This window comes from Trachemys scripta, chromosome 18 (assembly GCF_013100865.1).
Source record: "Trachemys scripta elegans isolate TJP31775 chromosome 18, CAS_Tse_1.0, whole genome shotgun sequence".
Lineage (NCBI taxonomy): Eukaryota > Metazoa > Chordata > Testudines > Emydidae > Trachemys > Trachemys scripta.
Genome location: NC_048315.1, coordinates 5,438,199 through 5,458,760, shown reverse-complemented (window position 1 = coordinate 5,458,760; position 20,562 = coordinate 5,438,199). Strand labels below are relative to the sequence as shown.

The 20,562-nt window shown below is 38.8% G+C and overlaps 1 protein-coding gene across 1 annotated transcript in view; it reads right to left on the bottom strand.

The window, feature by feature from the left end:
- MED13 (mediator complex subunit 13) overlaps positions 1-20,562 on the bottom strand; it is a 75,268-nt gene that overhangs the window by 42,518 nt on the left and 12,188 nt on the right. Inside the window, exon 3 of the mRNA XM_034752202.1 lies at positions 9,556-9,724. Within this exon, the coding sequence (XP_034608093.1) occupies positions 9,556-9,724 (169 nt within the window). The remainder of the gene's footprint in view (positions 1-9,555; positions 9,725-20,562) is intronic.

The following is a 20,562-nucleotide window of genomic DNA, read 5'->3' as shown; positions in this document are numbered from 1 at the left end:
TGAATTCAAAACAGGTCTCCGAGTTTCTGATGCATCATGGGTCTACCACGCTCCTTCAAAGGAAGTTGAAAGTGTTAACATGAAGGTTCTTTATAGATTAATTTAAGATACTCAATTCTGTAAAGATGAGATAAAACATTTAAATGCCTCCTCAATACAACTCAAATAAATTAAGACATGATTTACAGAGTGTAAATACAGTGAATTAAAAAGAAAAAAAAAACCCCAAGCATTAGAGAGAGTCAGCAATGAAACAGAAGTTTTTCGCCCACACAGATCAGACTTCAGAAGCATTTCTCAATTTTTACAGTTTTGTTTCTTTATAACCACACAACGAAATCTTGAAACTAAAACTTATTTCCTTGGATCATTTTTCATCTACATACAACTACACCTCAACCTCGTTATAACGCTGTCCTCCGGAGCCAAAAAAAAAAAAAAAAAAAAAAAAATATCTCTTCACACTTTATAGGGAAACCCATTATTTTGAACTTGCTTTGATCCACTGGAGTGCACAGCCCCCCCCCGGAGCGCTGCTTTACCGTGTTATATCCGAATGTGTGTTATAATCGGGTTGCGTTATAGCAGGGTAGAGGTGTACTCAGTCACTATTTAGCAGGATTGATAATAAAAGAGCTGAACTGGACACTTTTTTGTTTGTTTTGCTTTTAATTATGAAATACACTAAAACCTAGCATGTAATTACTCTAGTTCAAAAAGGTCTACCTTCTTACAATCACATGAGAGTTATGTGGGATAAACCACTCCTTTGAGGTGGGGTGTATGTGAGATATACTTATCTGATCTTAATTCACAAGGAAAGAGAGACAACTCAAGATCCCTGCCAACATGCCAGAGGGAGAACATTTTTCCCTGATCTGGGAAACTGAAGAATCTCTGATAAGGTAGATTTAAAACAAAAACACAAAAAAACATGATACAGGCAGGCCAACTTGTGAGCCTCCCAAGCACCAACTTGAAGTGAAAGCAACCAGGGCAGTCACTTCTGATGCCAAAGTGAAAAGCAGGACAATCATATGTTCTGAGAGATACATTTTATCCTGTGCAAATTTAGGGTGTCTAAGTCCCATTAAGCTGTTCAAGTCCACATGGAGAATAGAAGTCAAGGAGACCGTTTAGAACCCACCTCCTAAGCAACTAAATGAGGGTGTAAAGCCCATCCAAAAGGAAGGTGATACCAAGCATCTGCTAAGTCTTCATTCAAGAAAACACAAGCAAGAAAAAGTAATTCAAAATGGTGCTTTACTGAAAATCCAAATGGAAAACTGAATTACAATATTCTAAAGATGGCCTGATGAACCTCATTTAACAACTCTGCAGCTCAGATGTGGCTAAGAGAAAGAAAGCAGAGTAACTCCTGCAACTCTCTCCAAGAGAGAAATTGCATGTCGCTAAGTCAGTGAGACAATGCCTGCACAAGAGCCAGGTGATCGGAATACCTGAACTGGCAAGCCCATGAAGGAGGTCTGGGCATAGCGTGCATTCTTTCCTCACCTCAGGAGATACTTTCATCTGTTAGCCTGGAGCGAGGGAATAAAAAGGAAGTTATGTCTTCTAGTTGAGAAGGCAAGCATTGAAGCACAGACACTTGGAATCTCTACATGGGAAAGAGGAAGATGTCTGGAAAGCCCTACTCGAATAGAGTCTCCAACATGCATTGTTGCAGTAAACACTCTTTCTTCACCTCTTCCTTTATTAACTGTCATTTTCCGAAGTTTCTCTCATGGAAAGTAGATAGTAGAACAGGAGACCCAGGATAGATTCTTTCAGAAACTGAAAGTTTGAAGCGGTTGCTACAAGTAACTGCACATGGCACAGCTGAAGACTAGATTGGACAAGCCTTCTTTTTACCATGTCACCCATACTGGAAGGGTGAGGAAAAAGTGAAAAATTTCCAACAGGAAATTACTACGTGTTATTGCAACAATGCAAGACTGAAGGGGGGGTGGGGAGAAGAGAGGGAGGGAGTTAGTTTAAACAGCTACTGTGCACCTTCAATGTGCCACATTCTTGAAAGGAGAACACCACAAACTAATGCACTTCTGCAATTGAATATTGCACAAAACTTTAGGTCACATGTTTCATTTAACGGAATACTGTATCATGTATTTAGTGGGGGAAGAGGTTTGTAAATGCAGTTGTCCTGCAATTCTGAAGCATTACTAGGGGAGCTGAATGCCAGACTGAGAAGTACACATCTTTTAGAGGCAAATATTAGCCTACTTAAAAATGCATTTCTATCTTTAATAGCAAAACTACAAATTTTATAAAGCTAAATATACTAGAAAACTCCTCACTACCTGATTAGCCACAACCAGAGAACAATTGCATACCCTTAGGCTGGGCAGCTTGAAGGGCCCAACGATTAGTCAAAGGCCACAGGGGCTGAAGCAGGCATTTTGGCTACCTCCATCCATGAGATGCTTGTTTGAGGCCCAACCAAGTTAAAATAAATAAATAAAATGTCTGGTGGGGAAGATAGTTACTTTACAATTTAGCAAGAAATTTGATGACTTTTCTAAGATGAAGCTAAGGTTTGTATTTTCTCTAGCGTTCCAAAAAGAAGAATTTTAAAGTAAAAAACAAATGAAAGTGCTAGCTACTATAATATTTTCTTCACATATTTATGATTTTAAAAAGATATGAATCTCTGCATGTTTTGAGCAAAAATTCCAGTGCATGCAGTTATACAGAGAATAGAGTTACAGAATTTTAGCAGATTTGAATGAAGTGGGTTCAGTTTATATTTCTTTTTTTACAGAAAAATAAGCCTTTAATGTTGTCAATATCAAAATGTGACCCATTTCTTATGTCAATTATTGGGTTAATTCTACTGAAGTTCTCATCCCCAAGCTTGGATAGTATTGGGTCAGTCCTGAACACCGTAGACAAATATGACTGACTAAGCTGAGCTTGACTTGGTTTAATGTTAAACCTTACCCGAGGCCCACCCACAATCTTGAAGAGTGCAAGATTAACTAAAAACAGCACATGAATTACCAAATTTATTATTAAAATAGTAGGTAATCAACACTGAAGTCAACTGAGTGTTTTAAAGTTCTCTATAAAGTATATTTAAAAATATTCTGTTTAAATTATTTGTCTGTATTTCTCCTTCCCTGCTACTAATAGGAATTTGCACAAAACTGGATCTTTGTTTCCCAAGAGTTTATATGTTCCTGGTACATTCCCACCACCACCTGAAGTCATAATCCCATAAAAAAGTGGCATCAACTAGTTAGTGTGGAAATGATATAGTGTCATAAACAAAGGATTATGATTTCACCTGGGATGAAGGAGGACAGGAAAAGATGTCCACATAGTATATAAAGGTCCTGCGCTTTTACAGAAATCTTAGTAAAGACTAAAGGGCAGGATGGCAAATCTAGAATTTTCGTATACATGATGTTTCTTCATCTCCAATACACCAATTTTGAAGTATCCTCCTTGATAGAAAGGTAATTTGTTCAACTATTTCTTTACATTTATTAGCTTTATAACTTCAAAGTGCTTCACAAACATCAGATGCATTGGAACCTTTAATCCACACTTCACTAAATTGCCCACTTCAAATCTGCACCAAAAGATTGAAGTCACTCCCAGCATCAATTTAATATCAAGTGCTATAATGAGGTCTTTAACTTTATGTACAATATACATACACACATAATAGCACATTTACCAGTAATCCATGAATATCAAAAAAATACAACTAAATCACAGCTGACAAAATAAACCAACTACATTTTATCATATATCCTTGCTTTATTTATTTGAATTGTTTAGTCACAAAATTGAGTAATTTGCAATGGGTCTCCCCATCATATGAGGTTTAAAGGGGTTCCACTGAAATTAAGTTTACCAGTAATCTTATATGGGATGTAATTATCATCCCCATTTTACAGAAGCAGGAAGCAAACACAGCAAGATTAAGTCATTTTCCGATCTCAGTAATTGGCAGAGCTAGGATCAGAAGTCAAGAGGTTCCTGTCTTCCAAGCCCATGCTCAAATCCCTAGAACATTCTGCCTATTTAGGGATAGGAACTCTAGCTGATATGTTTAGGCTCTCCCATTAACATACCTCTGTTTCTGAATGCTATGGAATTGCCATCAGAGTAATTTGGGAGACACTGGCCAAGACCTAAAATCCTCAGCACCAAAAGCTTTGGGGCACTTTGACTGACAAGCAAAGCCATCATTCACTGACCACAACAAGCGACCAGCAGTTCCACAATGGAGTATCAGACACTGGCACAAGTGTCTCAAAATAGTTATTTTTAAAAGGGTCTACAAGTCAGCTGCTTTTTAAATACACCAAGGAAATTCTTTAAATAAAATAAAAAGATCAATTAGGCTTGGGTGAGATTCTATTTAAATAGCCATCTCCATGGAGGACGGAGAGAACATCTAAACACTCCTACAATAGGAGAGATTAGGATTTTATTTTTTTTTTTATTTTTTTTTAGGCAAGAAGTGAGGGGGGGGGAAACATTTTTTTTCTAATACAAACAACCCAAAACATACAGAAAGTACATTATCAGGGTTTCCAAATGACAGGAAGAGATTACATTAGTCTGTAACATAAGCGTCAGAGAAAAATAAGTCTATAGGAATTATACACCTGGCCACATGCTCAACATCATATTATCCCCTCCATTCTCTTCTTGTCAGCAAAACCACAGGAGGTTTGTTGAGCTAACAGAAGAGGAGCAGATTCCTCAAGACCACCTGCTTACCTATTCCTCCCTAGAGGAGCATTTGTGGAGAAGGACATATGGCTTACAAACCTCACCCAAGAAGATCCATGAATAGGTGCTTTCACGCCCTGCCGAACTGATGAGGATTAGTAGCAGGGCAATGACCCCTTTGGACAGCAGCTTTCTGTGGCCACCCACATCTGTACAGCTCTGGGAGCACTTTTTAACATCTAACTTGGCAGCTCCACTCCATTTCTACTCCATGATAACAGCCTGGCAGCAAGAAACTCCATGGCCTTTATTTGGGGTGGGAAGAAGCAGGATTTTACCATTTTTTAAATTTTCTTAAGAGCAGTTAGTATATGAATATGAAGTTGGATTGTGTGGATCAGAAGCTTACTGGATTTGTATTGTGTTTTCTTTTGCCAATTAAAAATTCTCAGCAATCATTTAGATGTGTTTGTTTTGGGGGGGGGGGGTTAAGTCTGGGTTGGCAACCCTGAATTATGGTTCAAATTTTTTATTTATTGTAAAAGCTAATGCACCATCTAGTTCTCTAGGAAGAGAACACCAAGTATGAACATCCTACAATACTGCAGTACCACTTACCATGCTAATTCAATCAATTCACAATCATGCCTTTTCTTGCCCTCCGCTAGCAGCTTCTCTATCAGATCAGGCTTCATAGGATCTCTACCACAAGGCCTGCTGTCCACAAGGACACAGTGACTATTAATTATCAGTAAGCTTTTAAAACTACTATACTTTAATAAAATATATGTAAATTGTGAATATATGTATTTTTCTTATGTCCAAATGATTTTTAAAAATGTGGTATGCCTTCTCATAAATAAATACTATATTTTTTAAATGTGAGATGCAAATATACCCAAATACTTGCAATTATAAGCAATACTTAAAAACAGTGGTTTCATGGCCCTGTATCTCAAAGTCCAAAAACCAATATTAAAGCATGTATTTATATTAGAGCCTTCTTTAATTATTCAGAATATAAATCTCAATTATCTCTTGATGTTCTAAATTACAGCTTTCAATGTGGAATTTACTTTTGCTATACAAAATAAAATTGCCTGGATAGGAACACAGTTTTGGAAGACATAAACAGACATTGTTCTATCTGAGGATAAATATACCAACCTTCATTAAGTGCTTTGGCCTATTCTGGAACAAGTAAATACATTTAGTAAGGCAAGAACTATCTGTTCAAATAAGAAAATTCAGTATACACTGCCTTTTGACACACTGGAAATTAAGGTAATTAATATCCTTTATATGTTTATTGTAGAATATTACATCATAAAACAAAGACTAAAACATGAACTCACTGAAGCAAACTAAAATCCAGAGCCATCTCATTTTTAGATTTTCCAAGTGAAGTCACAACCATTTTAACTTCTGTAATTCAGACAAGGAAAAACTGCTTTCTTATGTTAAGTACTAAATTTGTCTGCTAGCGGTCTCTGTAGCAACCCAATATTCCAAAGAGACAATCATGTGATCAATGCCCTCAGCTCCTGCTGTTTATCCTGCACTGTCCTACTTACAGCAGTTCTCAACTCCAGCTGTCTACAGTAAAAGGAAAAACATCACCTGCTCTCCTGCCAGTACAGTCTCAGAGTTGCTGTAAAATTTGTGGACATTGTTTGATTTGAAGATAAACATTGTAAAAGGATTTGCATAGTAAGAAAAGAGAAATTATTTTTGATACAGGGTATATTCTAAGAGTATAGAAACAAGTGAGTAATTTGGTTTCAAAACTCCAAATATTGAAGCACTAAATAAAAGATACCCATAGGATTGGATTTAGCTATCTGTGTGTAGTCCTAACTCCCTCCGTTAGGATGTGGAAGGGAAGAAGAGTCAGTCCTTTGATCCCCTTGGCACTGAGATGAACTAATCCACCTACAGCCCCAACACCCCAAAGGTATCATTCAGAGTAACCTTTCTGAAGATGGCAGCTATCTTGGAGCTATTCCATATCTGCCAGAGGCATGTTGGTAGTAGACAGCAACAAGGTACACAGCCTCAGGAGTTGCAGGAATGTGTGTTCAAGACCCAAACTGCGACACTCCCTCCATTAAAAAGGTAGTTAAGATGAACATTGCAAAAATAATTTCCCTCTAGAGTAACTGCTATTACACTGCAAATGTAATTTCTCAGCTAGGCAGCCAGACAAAACACAACATACCATAATGGGGTTCACCATGGCTGTAGGTGTGCGAACATAGCCACAAACAAGGCTATCCCTTCAGCTGGTACATCTGCCCTCTTCTTTTGAGCAAGAACAGGGTGGTGAAGTAAGTTAGTTTCAGAAAGTTAGGACATGAACACCTTGAAATCAAGATGTAGCCTAATTTTAAGCCTATGAGCCTTCGTAATGTTTACATCTAGAATACTTTTTTCAAAGACTACTTATGGTTGTACAATTATGAACTTCTCTATTCTTTAGATTATATGATGCAAAACATATTTTTGTAAAAATTGTATTTTATTAATATCCAGTTTCCTGCATTCAGACAGTACCTGTTGACCTTGTGCAGCTAATTTTGTTTTCCATCAAAAGAAACTGTAGTTATATTATGTCCTACTGCTAATTTACACACATAGTTATTTTAAGCCTGCAGTCTGTTTTCATTTTCCTGTGCCTTACAACTGAGCAGCATATAGGTAGTCTCATTTTAATCAGAACTGCTCAGTTTAAAAAAAAAAAAAAAAAAAAAAGCAACATTTAATGATGTTGCAGTTTGTGCTGTAAAATTCAGCAAATTGTATTTATTCCTAATATTTAACAAGACCCATATCACTATACATCAGCACTTGTTTTTAAGTTTTATTTAATAAATCAAGTTAGTCCTCAATGAAGAATCATACTTGGGGTAACATTTAACTAATAATTACTCCAATCTGATTTATTCTATGATTATGTTAAGTACCATACAATAATAATTAACAGAAAGGCAGACCCAAAAAAATGACAAGTTTCAGAGCATTCCAACCAGAGGGAAGTAACAGTTGTGGATTTGGAATATTTAACTCTTTTTCCCCTCAAGTCCTTCATAAGGACACAGGAACTTTTACATTTATAAAGTATACATATGGCTACTTGGTTTTCTGATGGAGAAAGACAGGGAGGCACTGTACCCTAGTAGCATAGAAATTCTCACTTGTACCTCTGGCAAGACTAAAGTGGTTAAACTACGCACAAGTGCCACCCAGAGGAAAGTTGGGTCACTTCAGTGTGTTTGTTTGGGGGGTTTCTTGGGAGAACATAAAGCCTATTGCCTTAAGGCTATGTCAACAGGAGATTTGAAGGACACAAAAGTAAAGGGAAGGATATTTAAAAGGCTAATCATTTTAGGTGTTTTCAGTGGTAAGACTTTTAATGAATTATTAACTTACCTAATAAAAACTATCCAATGATAGCCTTTCAAAAGGTTTATTCATTTTAGAAGTCAGGTCATAACACTTAATTTGGCAGAGAGAGTATAAGCCATGCAACTGTTATTTCCTTTACCACCTACTCATTTACAACCATAGCATCAGCAGCATAGGACCTTAAGGGATATATTATAAAGAGATCAATCTTTATTTGGTGTTAGTTTAAACTGATTTTACTACAATTACACTCTGGGAATACGTACATCAGGACGCAATCATGTACAAAACTAAGAATTTGCCTAGTCAACACAAGAACCACCCCATCTATTTAAAGTAGATCTTCAAGGGGGGCGGGGGGGTGGGAGGGGAGGAGAAACAGTGAAAAGAGGAGCTTGGTTCCTTGTTAGTCAGTCGACTATGATTGCCAGACCTACACGAGAAGACAGTTCCAGAGTCTAGAGGTCTTCACTGAATACTCCTGACATTTAAATCTAAGGACTGTCAGCAAAAGCAATCAGGCTAATCTTAAACTGCCATTACAGTACACAGAAAAATCTGTCACCTAAGCTAGGCCCCAAGCCACATAGGGTTTTACAGATCCTATGCAACAACCTGAATTGCATTTGGAAACAACTGGTAGCAAATGTATTCTATGGAGCATAGATGCTCAATTCAAGAAGTACCACTAAGTTAGGCAGGCAGCTAAATCCCAAACTGAGGTTTCTCAATGATCTTCAAAAAGGTTTCCCCATGTAAAGCATGGAGCAGTAGGCCAATCTGGAAGTCAACTGTATGGTAACTGGCAAGGTCTGGAACAGAATCACCGTCAAAAAACTGCCTAGCCAGGTACTCCGGTGGGGAGGGGGGGAGAAACTATGCATGGCTTATCCTTTTCCCAGGTACAGTCTTTACAATGCTCCCCAGGCCCAGAAGCTACTTGCACATAGAAAAAGGCATCAGTGTTGTCCTTAACTCTGAAACAGTCCAGTTATGTTATTTGTATACCTTACCACCCCTTTTTTCTATTCTTTTCTGGGAGTCTCTGCTTCACCTTTATCTACTCTCTTCCTGATTGCCCAGAAATCCATTCATGGTGAGGGAAAGAAAAGCAGTACAGGAGAGATCTGCTGCTGCTTTGAGAGGGTAGGCAAACATCAAGACATCATCTTCTCTTTTGAGAATGAAACCTGATATCCAGCATGCAAGAACAGCAACACAGGCAGAATTCTCTTGTAAGGAAATTTCAATGAATGTGTAGAAGTGGAGTCCAGGAAGACAGGACCCATTGTCCCATACCAAGTTTATACCGCAGAGCATGCACAGAAAGTATGAGACCATGCCAAATGAACCATTTTCTTCTCAGCATATAGTTAAAAATCACCACCCTGAGCAGTAAATTAAGCAGGTGAAACAAAACTGAGAGATAAGGTAGCCTACCTTTTATTTATAGGTTTTTCATCTTTCTCATAAGGCTTCACAAACCACTTCCCAATGCGCACAAAATTCCGGTTCATTAGACACCTCTCCAGCAGGTTGTGAACTGCTTTGAAAAGCAGAGTGCGACATTCGTAAGACAGTCCATTCTCCCATATGCCATCTTCCTCTTCTATAATGCAAAAGAAAAAGGAAAGCCTTTATGGTGATGTTTAATTTTTAAATCTATTAACCTTTTATTCTTTAAATATGCCAACTCCAGGGTTCATTTAAAGTTCATTTACAGCATAAATGACATTCATTCCACTATGAGTTTCTAGAATGTCATAATATGCAGTTTAAGGGGAGGAAAGGAAAGGAAAGGAAAGGAAAAAACCCAACCACTTACAGTTAATCCAAGAAGCATGAGGCCTAAAAGTAGTGGACATCTATTAAGTAACATTCACTGCATCTTTATTTTATTAGCATAGCCAATATAATTATCTAGGGAAACAATATTAATCTTGGTGGTTTTTTCCCCCCTTTCCAGCATAAACAAATTAAAAGATCTTCGTATACACAAGAGAAATACTTAACACCGTTACATTACGAATCGTAACACCGGCTTGCAAGATGGCTCAGACTTTGGCTAGCATGCGCTGCTTACCCCAACAACGAACAGGCAGTTGAAAATTATGCTTATAATTAAATAAATAATAATAGCCTTAATGTTTATCACGATGTTGTCCAATAATTGCACTACAAAATTAAGAGCTGGAAAGAAAAACAAGCTTTGGAAAACACAGCCTATCACTATTACCTGTTTTCCCCTTCTTTAACAGCAAACCTTAAAGTCTAGTCTCACAGCACAGCAAAGTAAAGAAACTTATTTGGGAAGGAAAAGTATTTACCATCAGAGAACAGTAAGTCAGTCTTCCTATCCACAAAAAAGCAAGATATTTAGTGGACAAATTCTGCTGTCAGACATGTGCTTGGAAGCTGTAAGCATCTAAACACTATCTGGCTCACGTAGCCGATAATATAATTGTTCAATGCTCAATTCTTCAAAATCTTATGTAACCTCCTGCCTATCTTATAAATTTATTGGAAACCAAATTATTATTTGTTCTTCAAACAGAAGGAAGAAAAAAAAAATCCACACCTTACTTTACAGACAAACCAAAAGGCAAGGATCACTACCAAAAGACTAAATTTAAAACTCTTGTCTGGTCACTGTCCATTATGATCCAGAATCAGTGCATGAAAATACTAACTGACCCTAGAAGTTTTTGCATTGGTCTGCAGTTTCTAAATCTGGCTGGCCACAAGATACCGAGCCATAATTATCACAATACATTTATTACAAGCATTTTCAAGTGGCCCTCACTGTCTCAGCACATGGATAAGATTAAGAGAAAAAAATATTTCCCAGGTAAAGGTAGCAAAAATACATCATAACCTCCAACAGCATGATGATAATAGACAACAGACAGAGCATCTAGATTTTTTTTCCCTGTTCGCAACTGTTAGAGAGTCCAGACAAGACAACTGGCATAGAAAAGGACAAGGAAATACATCTGGCTGTGCTTTCACAACATAGCTAGGCTTGGGTTTAGATTAGTTAATTCCTAGTTAGAAGGCTAACAAGCGAGAACAGTCTATCCATCCATCCCTTTTGCACTCTTCGGTTAGCTTACCAGTGAAAATGTACCTTGCATGACAGTCAACAGAGGTCTGCTATGCAGCTGGGCCCCTGAGTTGGGTGTTTTTTGTTTTTTCCTTCTCCCTTTTTAAGCCTGGGATCAGCCCCTTCAGTTTCATCTTGAGCCTATTAACAACCACTTCCGAGTACATAGAAAAATGCACTCAGAAAGGCAGTAGGAGTCCCCTTCACAATTAATCTCAGGGACAGCATGTGAAGAAGCTACAGAGGTGGCAAAATGAGGGATGACTATGGTCAACAACTGTTTTTGAGCATAAGGGCACAATGTTTCAGCCACAGAGGAAAAGAAAGAAACTGTGTCCAGAAATTCAGAGAAACTGAAACAATGACAAATCTAATCAGATCTAGATATGGCAAGTAAATGAAGGCATCTTCCCATCTCAAAATTATCAGAACAGAACCACTTTTTCTTTTTCTGGTAGGAGTTTAAGGTAGCTACATTTAATCCAGATCCTGTTCTCTGCCAAATAAACTCTCTCCCTTAGAGCCCCCATAACTGATAAAGATGAACATAAACATACTGATGACACTGAAGCATGTGATCTCACACCAATTAGGACGAGAAGTGACAAGGGGGACTGAGAGCCCTCTGGGAAGGAAAAAAAAAAGTTACCTATCACCCTGTTCTGGGATCCCTCCAACTGAAATAAGTAGAGCTACTTTAAAATATTTCTTCTCAGTCATACCATGATAAAAGCATCTCAGGGTCAACAGTATCAAAGGCTACTGAAAGATCTAGTAATATTCACTACCAACAAACTTTGTTAGATCAGTATTAAGGTTACCTAATCCTGCCACGTGCCATTCCAGAATTGGTGGGAGGCTAAGCATAAATCTCTGAAACCCAGGAAAGAGAGTTAAGGTAATGTCTCCTTAACTCAGCCCTGTTTGAGCAATGCAGCCCAACAAGTCCCTGTGAGAGCTCACAGGACTGTACCCTCCCCAAGCATGTGGAAGACAGCAGTGAGAGTGAAGAGTTGTGAGGGGAAAACCACTTAGACCTTGCACTCAATAGGATAAAGTCCAAATTTAGGTCATGCTTAGTGAACACAAGCTAGCTAAGGCTAAACTATGCCACTTGATCTATTGAGAACAAACCAATGACTTGCCATATAAACATCTATTAGTCTCTATCCTTAGCATTTCCTCTGAAGGCCTTCAGTTAGCTCTGACACACTTGTGGTACACTGTGATGTATGTGCCAGCAAACAGTTGGAACTCCCACAGCAACAGTGAAGCACATGTGGCAGAGAAGGTGCACAGCAACAAGTGAATGAGCACAGATGTGAAGTTCTGTTGTGCACTGAGAATATGCAAGAGTGTGAACAGGATAAGGCAATTTTCTGTTCCCTTATCTTCTTCACACACTTGGTCTGTGTTTGTACAGCACCTACCACAGTGGAGTCCTGGTCCATCACTAGTGCTCCTAGATACTATAGTACGTACTAACCAACTAGTCTCTGGAGGCAATAGTGGCAGCCATGAAAGTACAGATGTTTAAAAATAAAAATAAAAAAAAACCCACACCTTTCAGACATTCTTAGATTTTTAGACCCAATAGGGCCATTGTGATCATCTATGCAAGCCTCCTGCATAACAATTAGGAGGGGGAGAGATCCCCACTTACACCTCTCCTCAGATGGCAACATGAGCTCTGGCAACTTGCTGCAATGACTCTCTTGATCAATACAACTCAACCTAACATAGTTAGGGTCAGTGAACATATAAGAAGAGGAATGACAAGAGAATTGTGTTGGATACTACACAGCACACCACTGGAAGTAGCTGATTTTGTTAGGGACAGGTCAGGTTTGTTTCTTCCCCGACTCTCCCACAAATGACTGTAGCTCCAGGGAGCAGGTATATTTATGGTTGTGGGAGACTGTTGTTTGAGAGCCATTACTTTAACTCTGTATTTCCTAGTTTTCAGAGGATTAAGTTTATTAGTAACTGCTGTGTAAAGAATTTCAAAACACATATTTGCTTTAAAAGCCAATTAGAAAATACAGTAATTCACTAAAGAAACCAGGGTGGATAAAAATCAATGATTTAAAAACACAACAACAGATTTTTATTTAAAAATCTGTGGGTTTTTTTGGTTGTGTTTTTTTTTTTAAAATACACAAAATGCATCCAGCAATCATTCCTCCGGAATGCCAACTATCAAACTTCAGAGCTAAGGGTGAACCATTCAAGAAATATGTTTGCTGCTGCTGCTTTAAAGAAAGTCACATCAATAAACTGGTGGAAGTCAATAAGCACTTGGATTCCGAGACTGTTGAAGTGATAATCTCACTTTTAACAGCAGTAGCTTTTTCTCCCGGAGTAGAAAGAATATTTTCTTCCTTTGACTAATTCATTCCAAATTGAGAAATTGTTTGGGACCTGAAGGCAGGAAAGCTTGTTTTTCTTTTCCAGATTATGAACAAACAGGAAAATGAAGGTGAAGACGACTGAGTTAGCTGCAGAAGCCAATATTTTAAGTTTCTCATGTTGACCTGGATGACAATCGATATAATTTTTGTTTTTTTAATATTTCATTATGTTAGTTAAACAAAAACAATCTTGATTTTAAAAAACTTTGTTTAACTAAATTCAAATGCTTGCTTTGTTCATTATAATATGTTTGCTGTTGAAGAAAAGAAATCCAGAATACATAACGTCGTTGTTTTAGTTAAATAAAACGATTTAAATGTCTGTCTGGTGATGTTCTCCTCCTAATACAGAATGGCAAGAAAATCCTCCAAATATTAATGATTAACCTGTTGAATTTGAGATATTTATGAAGTCATTGGGAGGTGAACTATCTGCTTCAATTACCTTTGGTAAATGAAATAACCAATCAATCATTCATTTTCTGATATAGCTGGAAAACTAATCTGAAAAGTTTCCAAAATAAATCACTTTAAAATGTATAGTGTGTACCTTCTAAAAATGAAACCTACATCTATCTCTGAATTGTGAAGAATATGTATTTAGGTTATAGCCACCACCAAGAATGCACTTTTATGTAGAAATCCACAATTAAATCGAGTCTTCCTTACTAGTGATTTAAATCAATTTGCTTTAATTCAAATCCACCCTGAAAGAAACAATTTACAAGTATTGGTCTGGAATAAGGGCACTGCAGTTGTTGCTCTTTACAAGTTTAACAACCATATGTTATGAAAATGTTTGAGCTAAGGAGATTCTTGTTTTCCTGTGTTCAGAAATATGCAAATACACTCGGGAATGAACATCTTATCATACATGCAGCTTTGCAGTTCAAAACAGACTGATCAAACCGTGGCAAACACAGGCAACACTACAGAACAAACATTAACCACAAACCTTAATGGTATTGGACTTTAACTGCACAATAAACTCTGCACCATTTCAAAGGTTAAATGGCTGATTTCTATATAGCTCTTTAAGTGATCTCAAATTTACAATAAAATCTCGTGCATCAATTAGCTTTTTTTTTAAATGGTGCTTCTAAGAACAGGTATTTCCAGTCTTTATGCCCAATTTTGTTTTGGGGTAGTAATCTACAAATAGGGGAAGGAAAGGTACAGAAATGAATTTTTGCAGCTATTGCAATAATTCAGGGTCTGCATTTCAAATGGTTAAAAAAGTGTGCACTTGAGAAAAGGAGTCCCCCCCCCCCCCAACGACTTATTTTCCTACACATAACCACTGTCTCTTATTTTCCTGCAAAGCCACTAGAAAAATGTTAGTCTATCAACCAATGTTACTGGCTTAAAAGTACAAATGTATCCATAAGCAGAGAGTTTGTCAATATCAAAATTTAGCATGCTATCAGGATTATACAAGTATTCATAACTAATCTAGTCTGCATCAACTCAGTCTTGATGAGACCTTTGTTCCTTAAGGGCTGTGCCTAAAGGACAGATATCCACTAAGATCCAATCTCAAATGAATACTGGTATATACTAAAGTCATAAAAAGAAGACTAGAGTTATGAAAGTTTATAGCAAGTTTATTTATAACAACACTAGCCAAATTCTAACATACAATCATTTCAATAGCAATTTTAGACAGCTTCGGTGTGACCAGACAGCCATATGCTGCTGCGAGAACATTTAATTTCACCTACCACATTAAAAAATGAAGTCTGAAGACCTTCATTACAACAGACTGGATGTTACAGGCACTCTGAATCAGACTAGGATCTATTTTAAATATTCTTTCCCTTGATCTCAAATCTTTGGCTCCTGAGAACCATTTTGCATAAAGTGGTTACTTTATTATTACTGAATAGCATGTGCAATCTTAAACCAGGTTAATCAGGTATTTGTGTTATTAAAAGGTAGCCCCTTCTCCACCCCACACCTCAGTGCAATCTTGTTTGTCAATTAATGAAAATAATTCTCCCTGACAGGAACAAACCTAGAAGATAGATGGTGTCTGAATTATCCCAATGTTCTAATATGGTATACGCTAGTAAACTGGATTTTGAAATTCAGAAAGGAATGCCTGTGGGATACTTACAAACATTGATTACGACATGCAAGAATGAATACACTTTTAGTCCAATTCAAAATTCCAATATCCAAATGTTTCTATTCTTAGAAAAGTGGTTTCTAAATTGTACCACAAGTGTTCAATTCCCCAGAAATCAGAATGCAAGTCATCTTTAAAAGGCTTGGGATAAGTTTAATATAAATCTTTCTAAATAAAAGGCATTGTACAAAATTTGGAGGGGGGAGTACTTCAGCCATATGTAAAATTTCATCTTTAAATTAAAATAAACAAAAACAAAAAACCCACAAGAGAGACTTCTGGCTGAACTTAATGTCCAGAACAATTTAGAGTAAAGGAGAAGAAGGTGGATGACATTTAATTACCTGGAGAATACTGGGTAAAACTTGATGCTTTCTGTGGGGGGTCTGTTCTGCCCTCAATGGGCATGCAACTCATTAACATTAATGGGAGTTTATGCACAGAGGGAGAATAGACTCCTCAGTTAGGGAGATCTGGAGACAGTCTCCCAAGTCTAACTACATAGTAATAATCAAATGCAAGACATATGTATCTTGCAAAATAAAGGCAAGTTTACATCATCTTGAAGGCACAGGGAGGACTTAATGGGTTTAAATTCAAACAGCTTCAAAAGTCCCATACATACTCAGTTTAATACACCATTATATTTGTACAAATGAATGAGAAGTTTGACAGAGATTGTGGCATTAACATTGATCATTTTCATTCTAGCTTCAACAGTGCCAGGCTTGTCCTTAACAGTTCTTAAGGCAAGGCTACAACACAGATCTGAACTCTGTTTACTGCATAGCCTCCACTGTTGCTGTCTTTGGTGGAGCAATACAGGTCCCAGTTTTCATAGTTTAGGCACATTCTGGAAGAGCACTTATTTGTGGAAAGAGATTAACAAGTTGCTAATGTTTGCCCAGACAACAGCAGGTTGCAATTTTAGAAATGCTCCAATAGATATCGCCTTCTCCATGCCAAGAGAACAAAAGCCACACATACAGTCCTGTGCGTTTTCATTAAGTTTTGAGTAATTGGGGCATTTACAATGTGATTGTACAGTGCCTAGAACAATGGGGGCCAAATCTAGCTAAGACCTTTAGGAGCTACCACAAGACAAACAGCAGTAACAGGAAGACAAGCTAGCACAGACACCAGAAAATCTCAACCCCAAGTACTTAGAGCACTCAAGTCAAATTCCAATGATGTTCTCTGTACAGAACAGGGATCAGCAACCTTTGGCACGCGGCTCGCCAGGGTAAGCATTCTGGTGGGCCGGTTTGTTTACCTGCCCGCGGCCGCAGGTTCAGCCAATTGTGGCTCCAATGGCCACGGTTCGCCATCCCAGGCCAATGGGGGCGGCGGGAAGTGGCAGCCAGCACATCCCTCAGCCCGTGCTGCTTCCCGCCACCCTCATTGGCCTGGAGCGGCAAACCACGGCCAATGGGAGCCGCGATCGGCCGAATCTGCGGACACGGCAGGTAAACAAACCGGCCCGGCCCACCAGGATGCCATAGGTTGCCAACCCCTGGTATAGAGGAACTGCTCAGCTGATTTAAGTTTCTAGAATTTATGTTTTATGGGGATACAAAGTTCTGTTCTGCCATGAAACAAATTTCTTCAATTAAAAATAGTCATAACTATAAATTGCTGAAATATTTCCTTTTTAAAACTTTAATGTAGTTGTTTGGACTGGCTGCCTTCCTTCTTCATCAGGCAATCAGTGTGACATTCTCAGATGCAAATAGTTCAAGGCACTAACAACCTTGCGAGACGTTCCATAGATCCTAATAAAAAAGTTATTTAATCTCTGCACCTGCAGTCATCTTTGGAAACAAACAAAAAAGTGGTTCTTTGAAAGAAGTGACCCTCATTGATGGAATAAGCACAGAAAGAAGCGAAGCACGGAGCAGCAGCCTCTGCCAGAACAATAGCAAAACTTGGAAAGACTTTGCTTGAAGGAAACCTGCAGCAAATCCTTTACCAAAATCACCAATCTCAAAAATCATGAATCAGGCCCCCAAATCTCCTGAGAGTGTCTTTAAAAACCTCAAACATTCAACGTTTATTTGCCTTCTGGTTTTTGAGCCTTTGAGGTGCACTCATCACAATTTCAAGCTTTTCACTGCAACCAAGAGGGCAAGAAACAAACCCTTTTTCTCCTTAAATGAATGCTGAGATCACCACATCACCTGTCACCAGGAACTGTGGCTTTAAGTAATAAAATATGATGAGGGCTGGCAACACTGCTTTGCTGGAGGTTTTTTTAAACTGATCTTACCCTTCTACTCTCAGAAGCACAGCATGAAGAAAAAGAACCTCAAGCCCAAGGCCAGATATGAAAACTGCCATCCAGCAGACTACAGCCTGAAAGGACGCTGATTTCCAGGATGATAGACGCAAAGCAAAATTTTAAGTATAGAATTTTCAGGCTTTAAAATGAGTGGGCTTGAGATAAAAATCTCTCTCTAGGCAGTAAATATCTAGAAAAAGTCTGTTTACTTAGTCTGAATGAACTGTATATCCCTACAAAAAAGGAGGGCTAAATAGCATAAAAGGTTTTTACCCCCCTCCCCCCCCCACTTTTTTTTTAAATAAAGCATACTCAAAGTTATATATACGATCAGGTTAACCAGCGTAAATAAAAAACTAATTCACATTTACAAATGTGCTTGAAGTCCATGTGAAAAAACAAACAACTTGAACTCAAGTTTCCAAAAAACAAAAACAAAAGAACAGTTTTAAGCACACCACCAGCCCAAGTCTCCCTGGCAACCTTTTTTACATTGGTTTAAGTTTCTCTTCCAGGTTGCTCTGTGTCTCACAGCAACAGGGGAAGCCAAGTAACAAGGAAAGAGTGAAACTGACTGTACACAGTCAATCACATGAAATGCACAAAGTAAGCCAACTGTGGGGGAAGGGGGAGAGAAAATTTTTGTCCTCCCATCGATTTCAGTTAGTATAATCTTACACGTTACTAGTAATTTAAATTTAAGGGTGAACAAAACAAACAAAACAAAAAACAAAAACGGAGAGAGGAGGGAGTGTTTTTAAAAGAAGCCTTGATGTCCCTTTAATCCTACTGACAACACTCATCTGAAGTGCTGTGTGTGTACACAATCAAGTACAGCATCAAGAACCATATCAGGGGTGGCCAAATTTAATGGCCCTCCAAGCTGCATATGACAATCTTCAGAAGTTTGAGAGTCGCCGGGGCTCAGGGCTTCAGCCCACAGGAAGTGCCTGATGGGACTCGGGGCTTCAGTCCTGCTGAAGTGCTGAGCCCTGGCAGGTGAGCCCCATAGGGATGAAGCCCTGAGACCCCAGCTCACCACTGGGCAGAAGCCCCTGCTGCACCACCCCGCAGCAAGACAGAGGTCCTGAGCTTCCCCCTCCCCCCCAGCCCTGTAGGTGGAGAATGGGGGAAGTGGCCTGGGGGAGCTCCATGAGCCACCCTTTAATGGTAAAAGAGCCGCATGTGGCTCGCGAACCACAGTTTGGCCACCCCGAACTATACTGTTGCAATACAGGTACTCAGTGTGCTATAAAAATAGATAAACAGCACAAGCAGTGGCAGTATAATGTTCCAGAATAATTATGTAGCATACATAATGTGTAGGGCCCTACCAAATTCATGTCCATTTTGGTCAATTTCAGTGTCATAGGATTTTTAAAAAATTTTAAAATTTCATGATTTCAGCTATTTAAATCTGAAATTTCAGGGTCTTGTAACTGTAGGAGTCCTGACCCAAAAAGGAATTGTGGGAGGTGGCGAGGGGGTTGTGGTACAGCTGCCCTTACTTCTGTGCTGCTGCAGGTAGCAGCGGCGCTGCCTTCAGAGCTGGGCAGCTGGAGAGGGGCAGCTGCTGGCCAGGAGTCTAGCTCTGAAGGCAGAGCCACTGCCAGCAGCAGCACAGAAAGATGGCGTGGTATGGTACTGCCACCCTTACTTCTGTGCTGCTGCCTGTAGAGCTGAGCCCTCAGTCAGCAGCCGCCACTCTGTGGCCGCCAAGCTCTGAAGGCAGCAGTACAGAAGTAAGGGAGGCATGGTATGGCACTGCCACCCTTACTTCTGCGCTGGAGCTGGCAGGCGCTGCCTTCAGAGCTGGGCACCCAGTCAATAGCTGCCACTCAGAAGTAAGGGTGGCAATATCACAACCCCCCCAAAAAATAACCTTGTGACCCCCCTACAACTCCCTTTTGGATCAGGACCCCCAATTTGAGAAACTCTGGTCTCCCCCATAAGATCAGTATAGCATAGGGTAAAAGCACACAAAAGTCCAGATTTCACGGTCCATGACACGTTTTTCATAGCCATGAATTTGGTAGGGCCCTAATAATGTGGTGGTGAGGATAATATAAGCACCTGTCTACTGGGACCTGGACTGAGACCATCACTTAACATAATCCATTGAAAAGTCTTCAGATGGTAAGCCTTCAAATAGCTACTGACCTAACTGGATGTTTTCTGGCAACCCTGAGGTTAACACACACCTTATCACTTTTACCAGTCCTCTAGCCTTTCTCCTCCCTCTCCCAACAATGGTGTATGCCATAATCCACGAAACAAGATTAACTTTCATTTTGCTTTCATTTCCCCATCCCTGCATTAATAATACTTCATTCCCAACAGTGTTGCATTTAACTTTGCCCCACTCTGAACATATTCATTTTAAATTAAAAAAAAAAAAAAAAAAATCTAAAGTCTTAAGTGAAATTAAAATATATTATAAAATGGAGAGAAGTGTTACTGAAAGTAATGGCCAGGACAAAATAGTTCATATTTAAGTAAACTACTTACTCAAGTTCCACCACCAGAA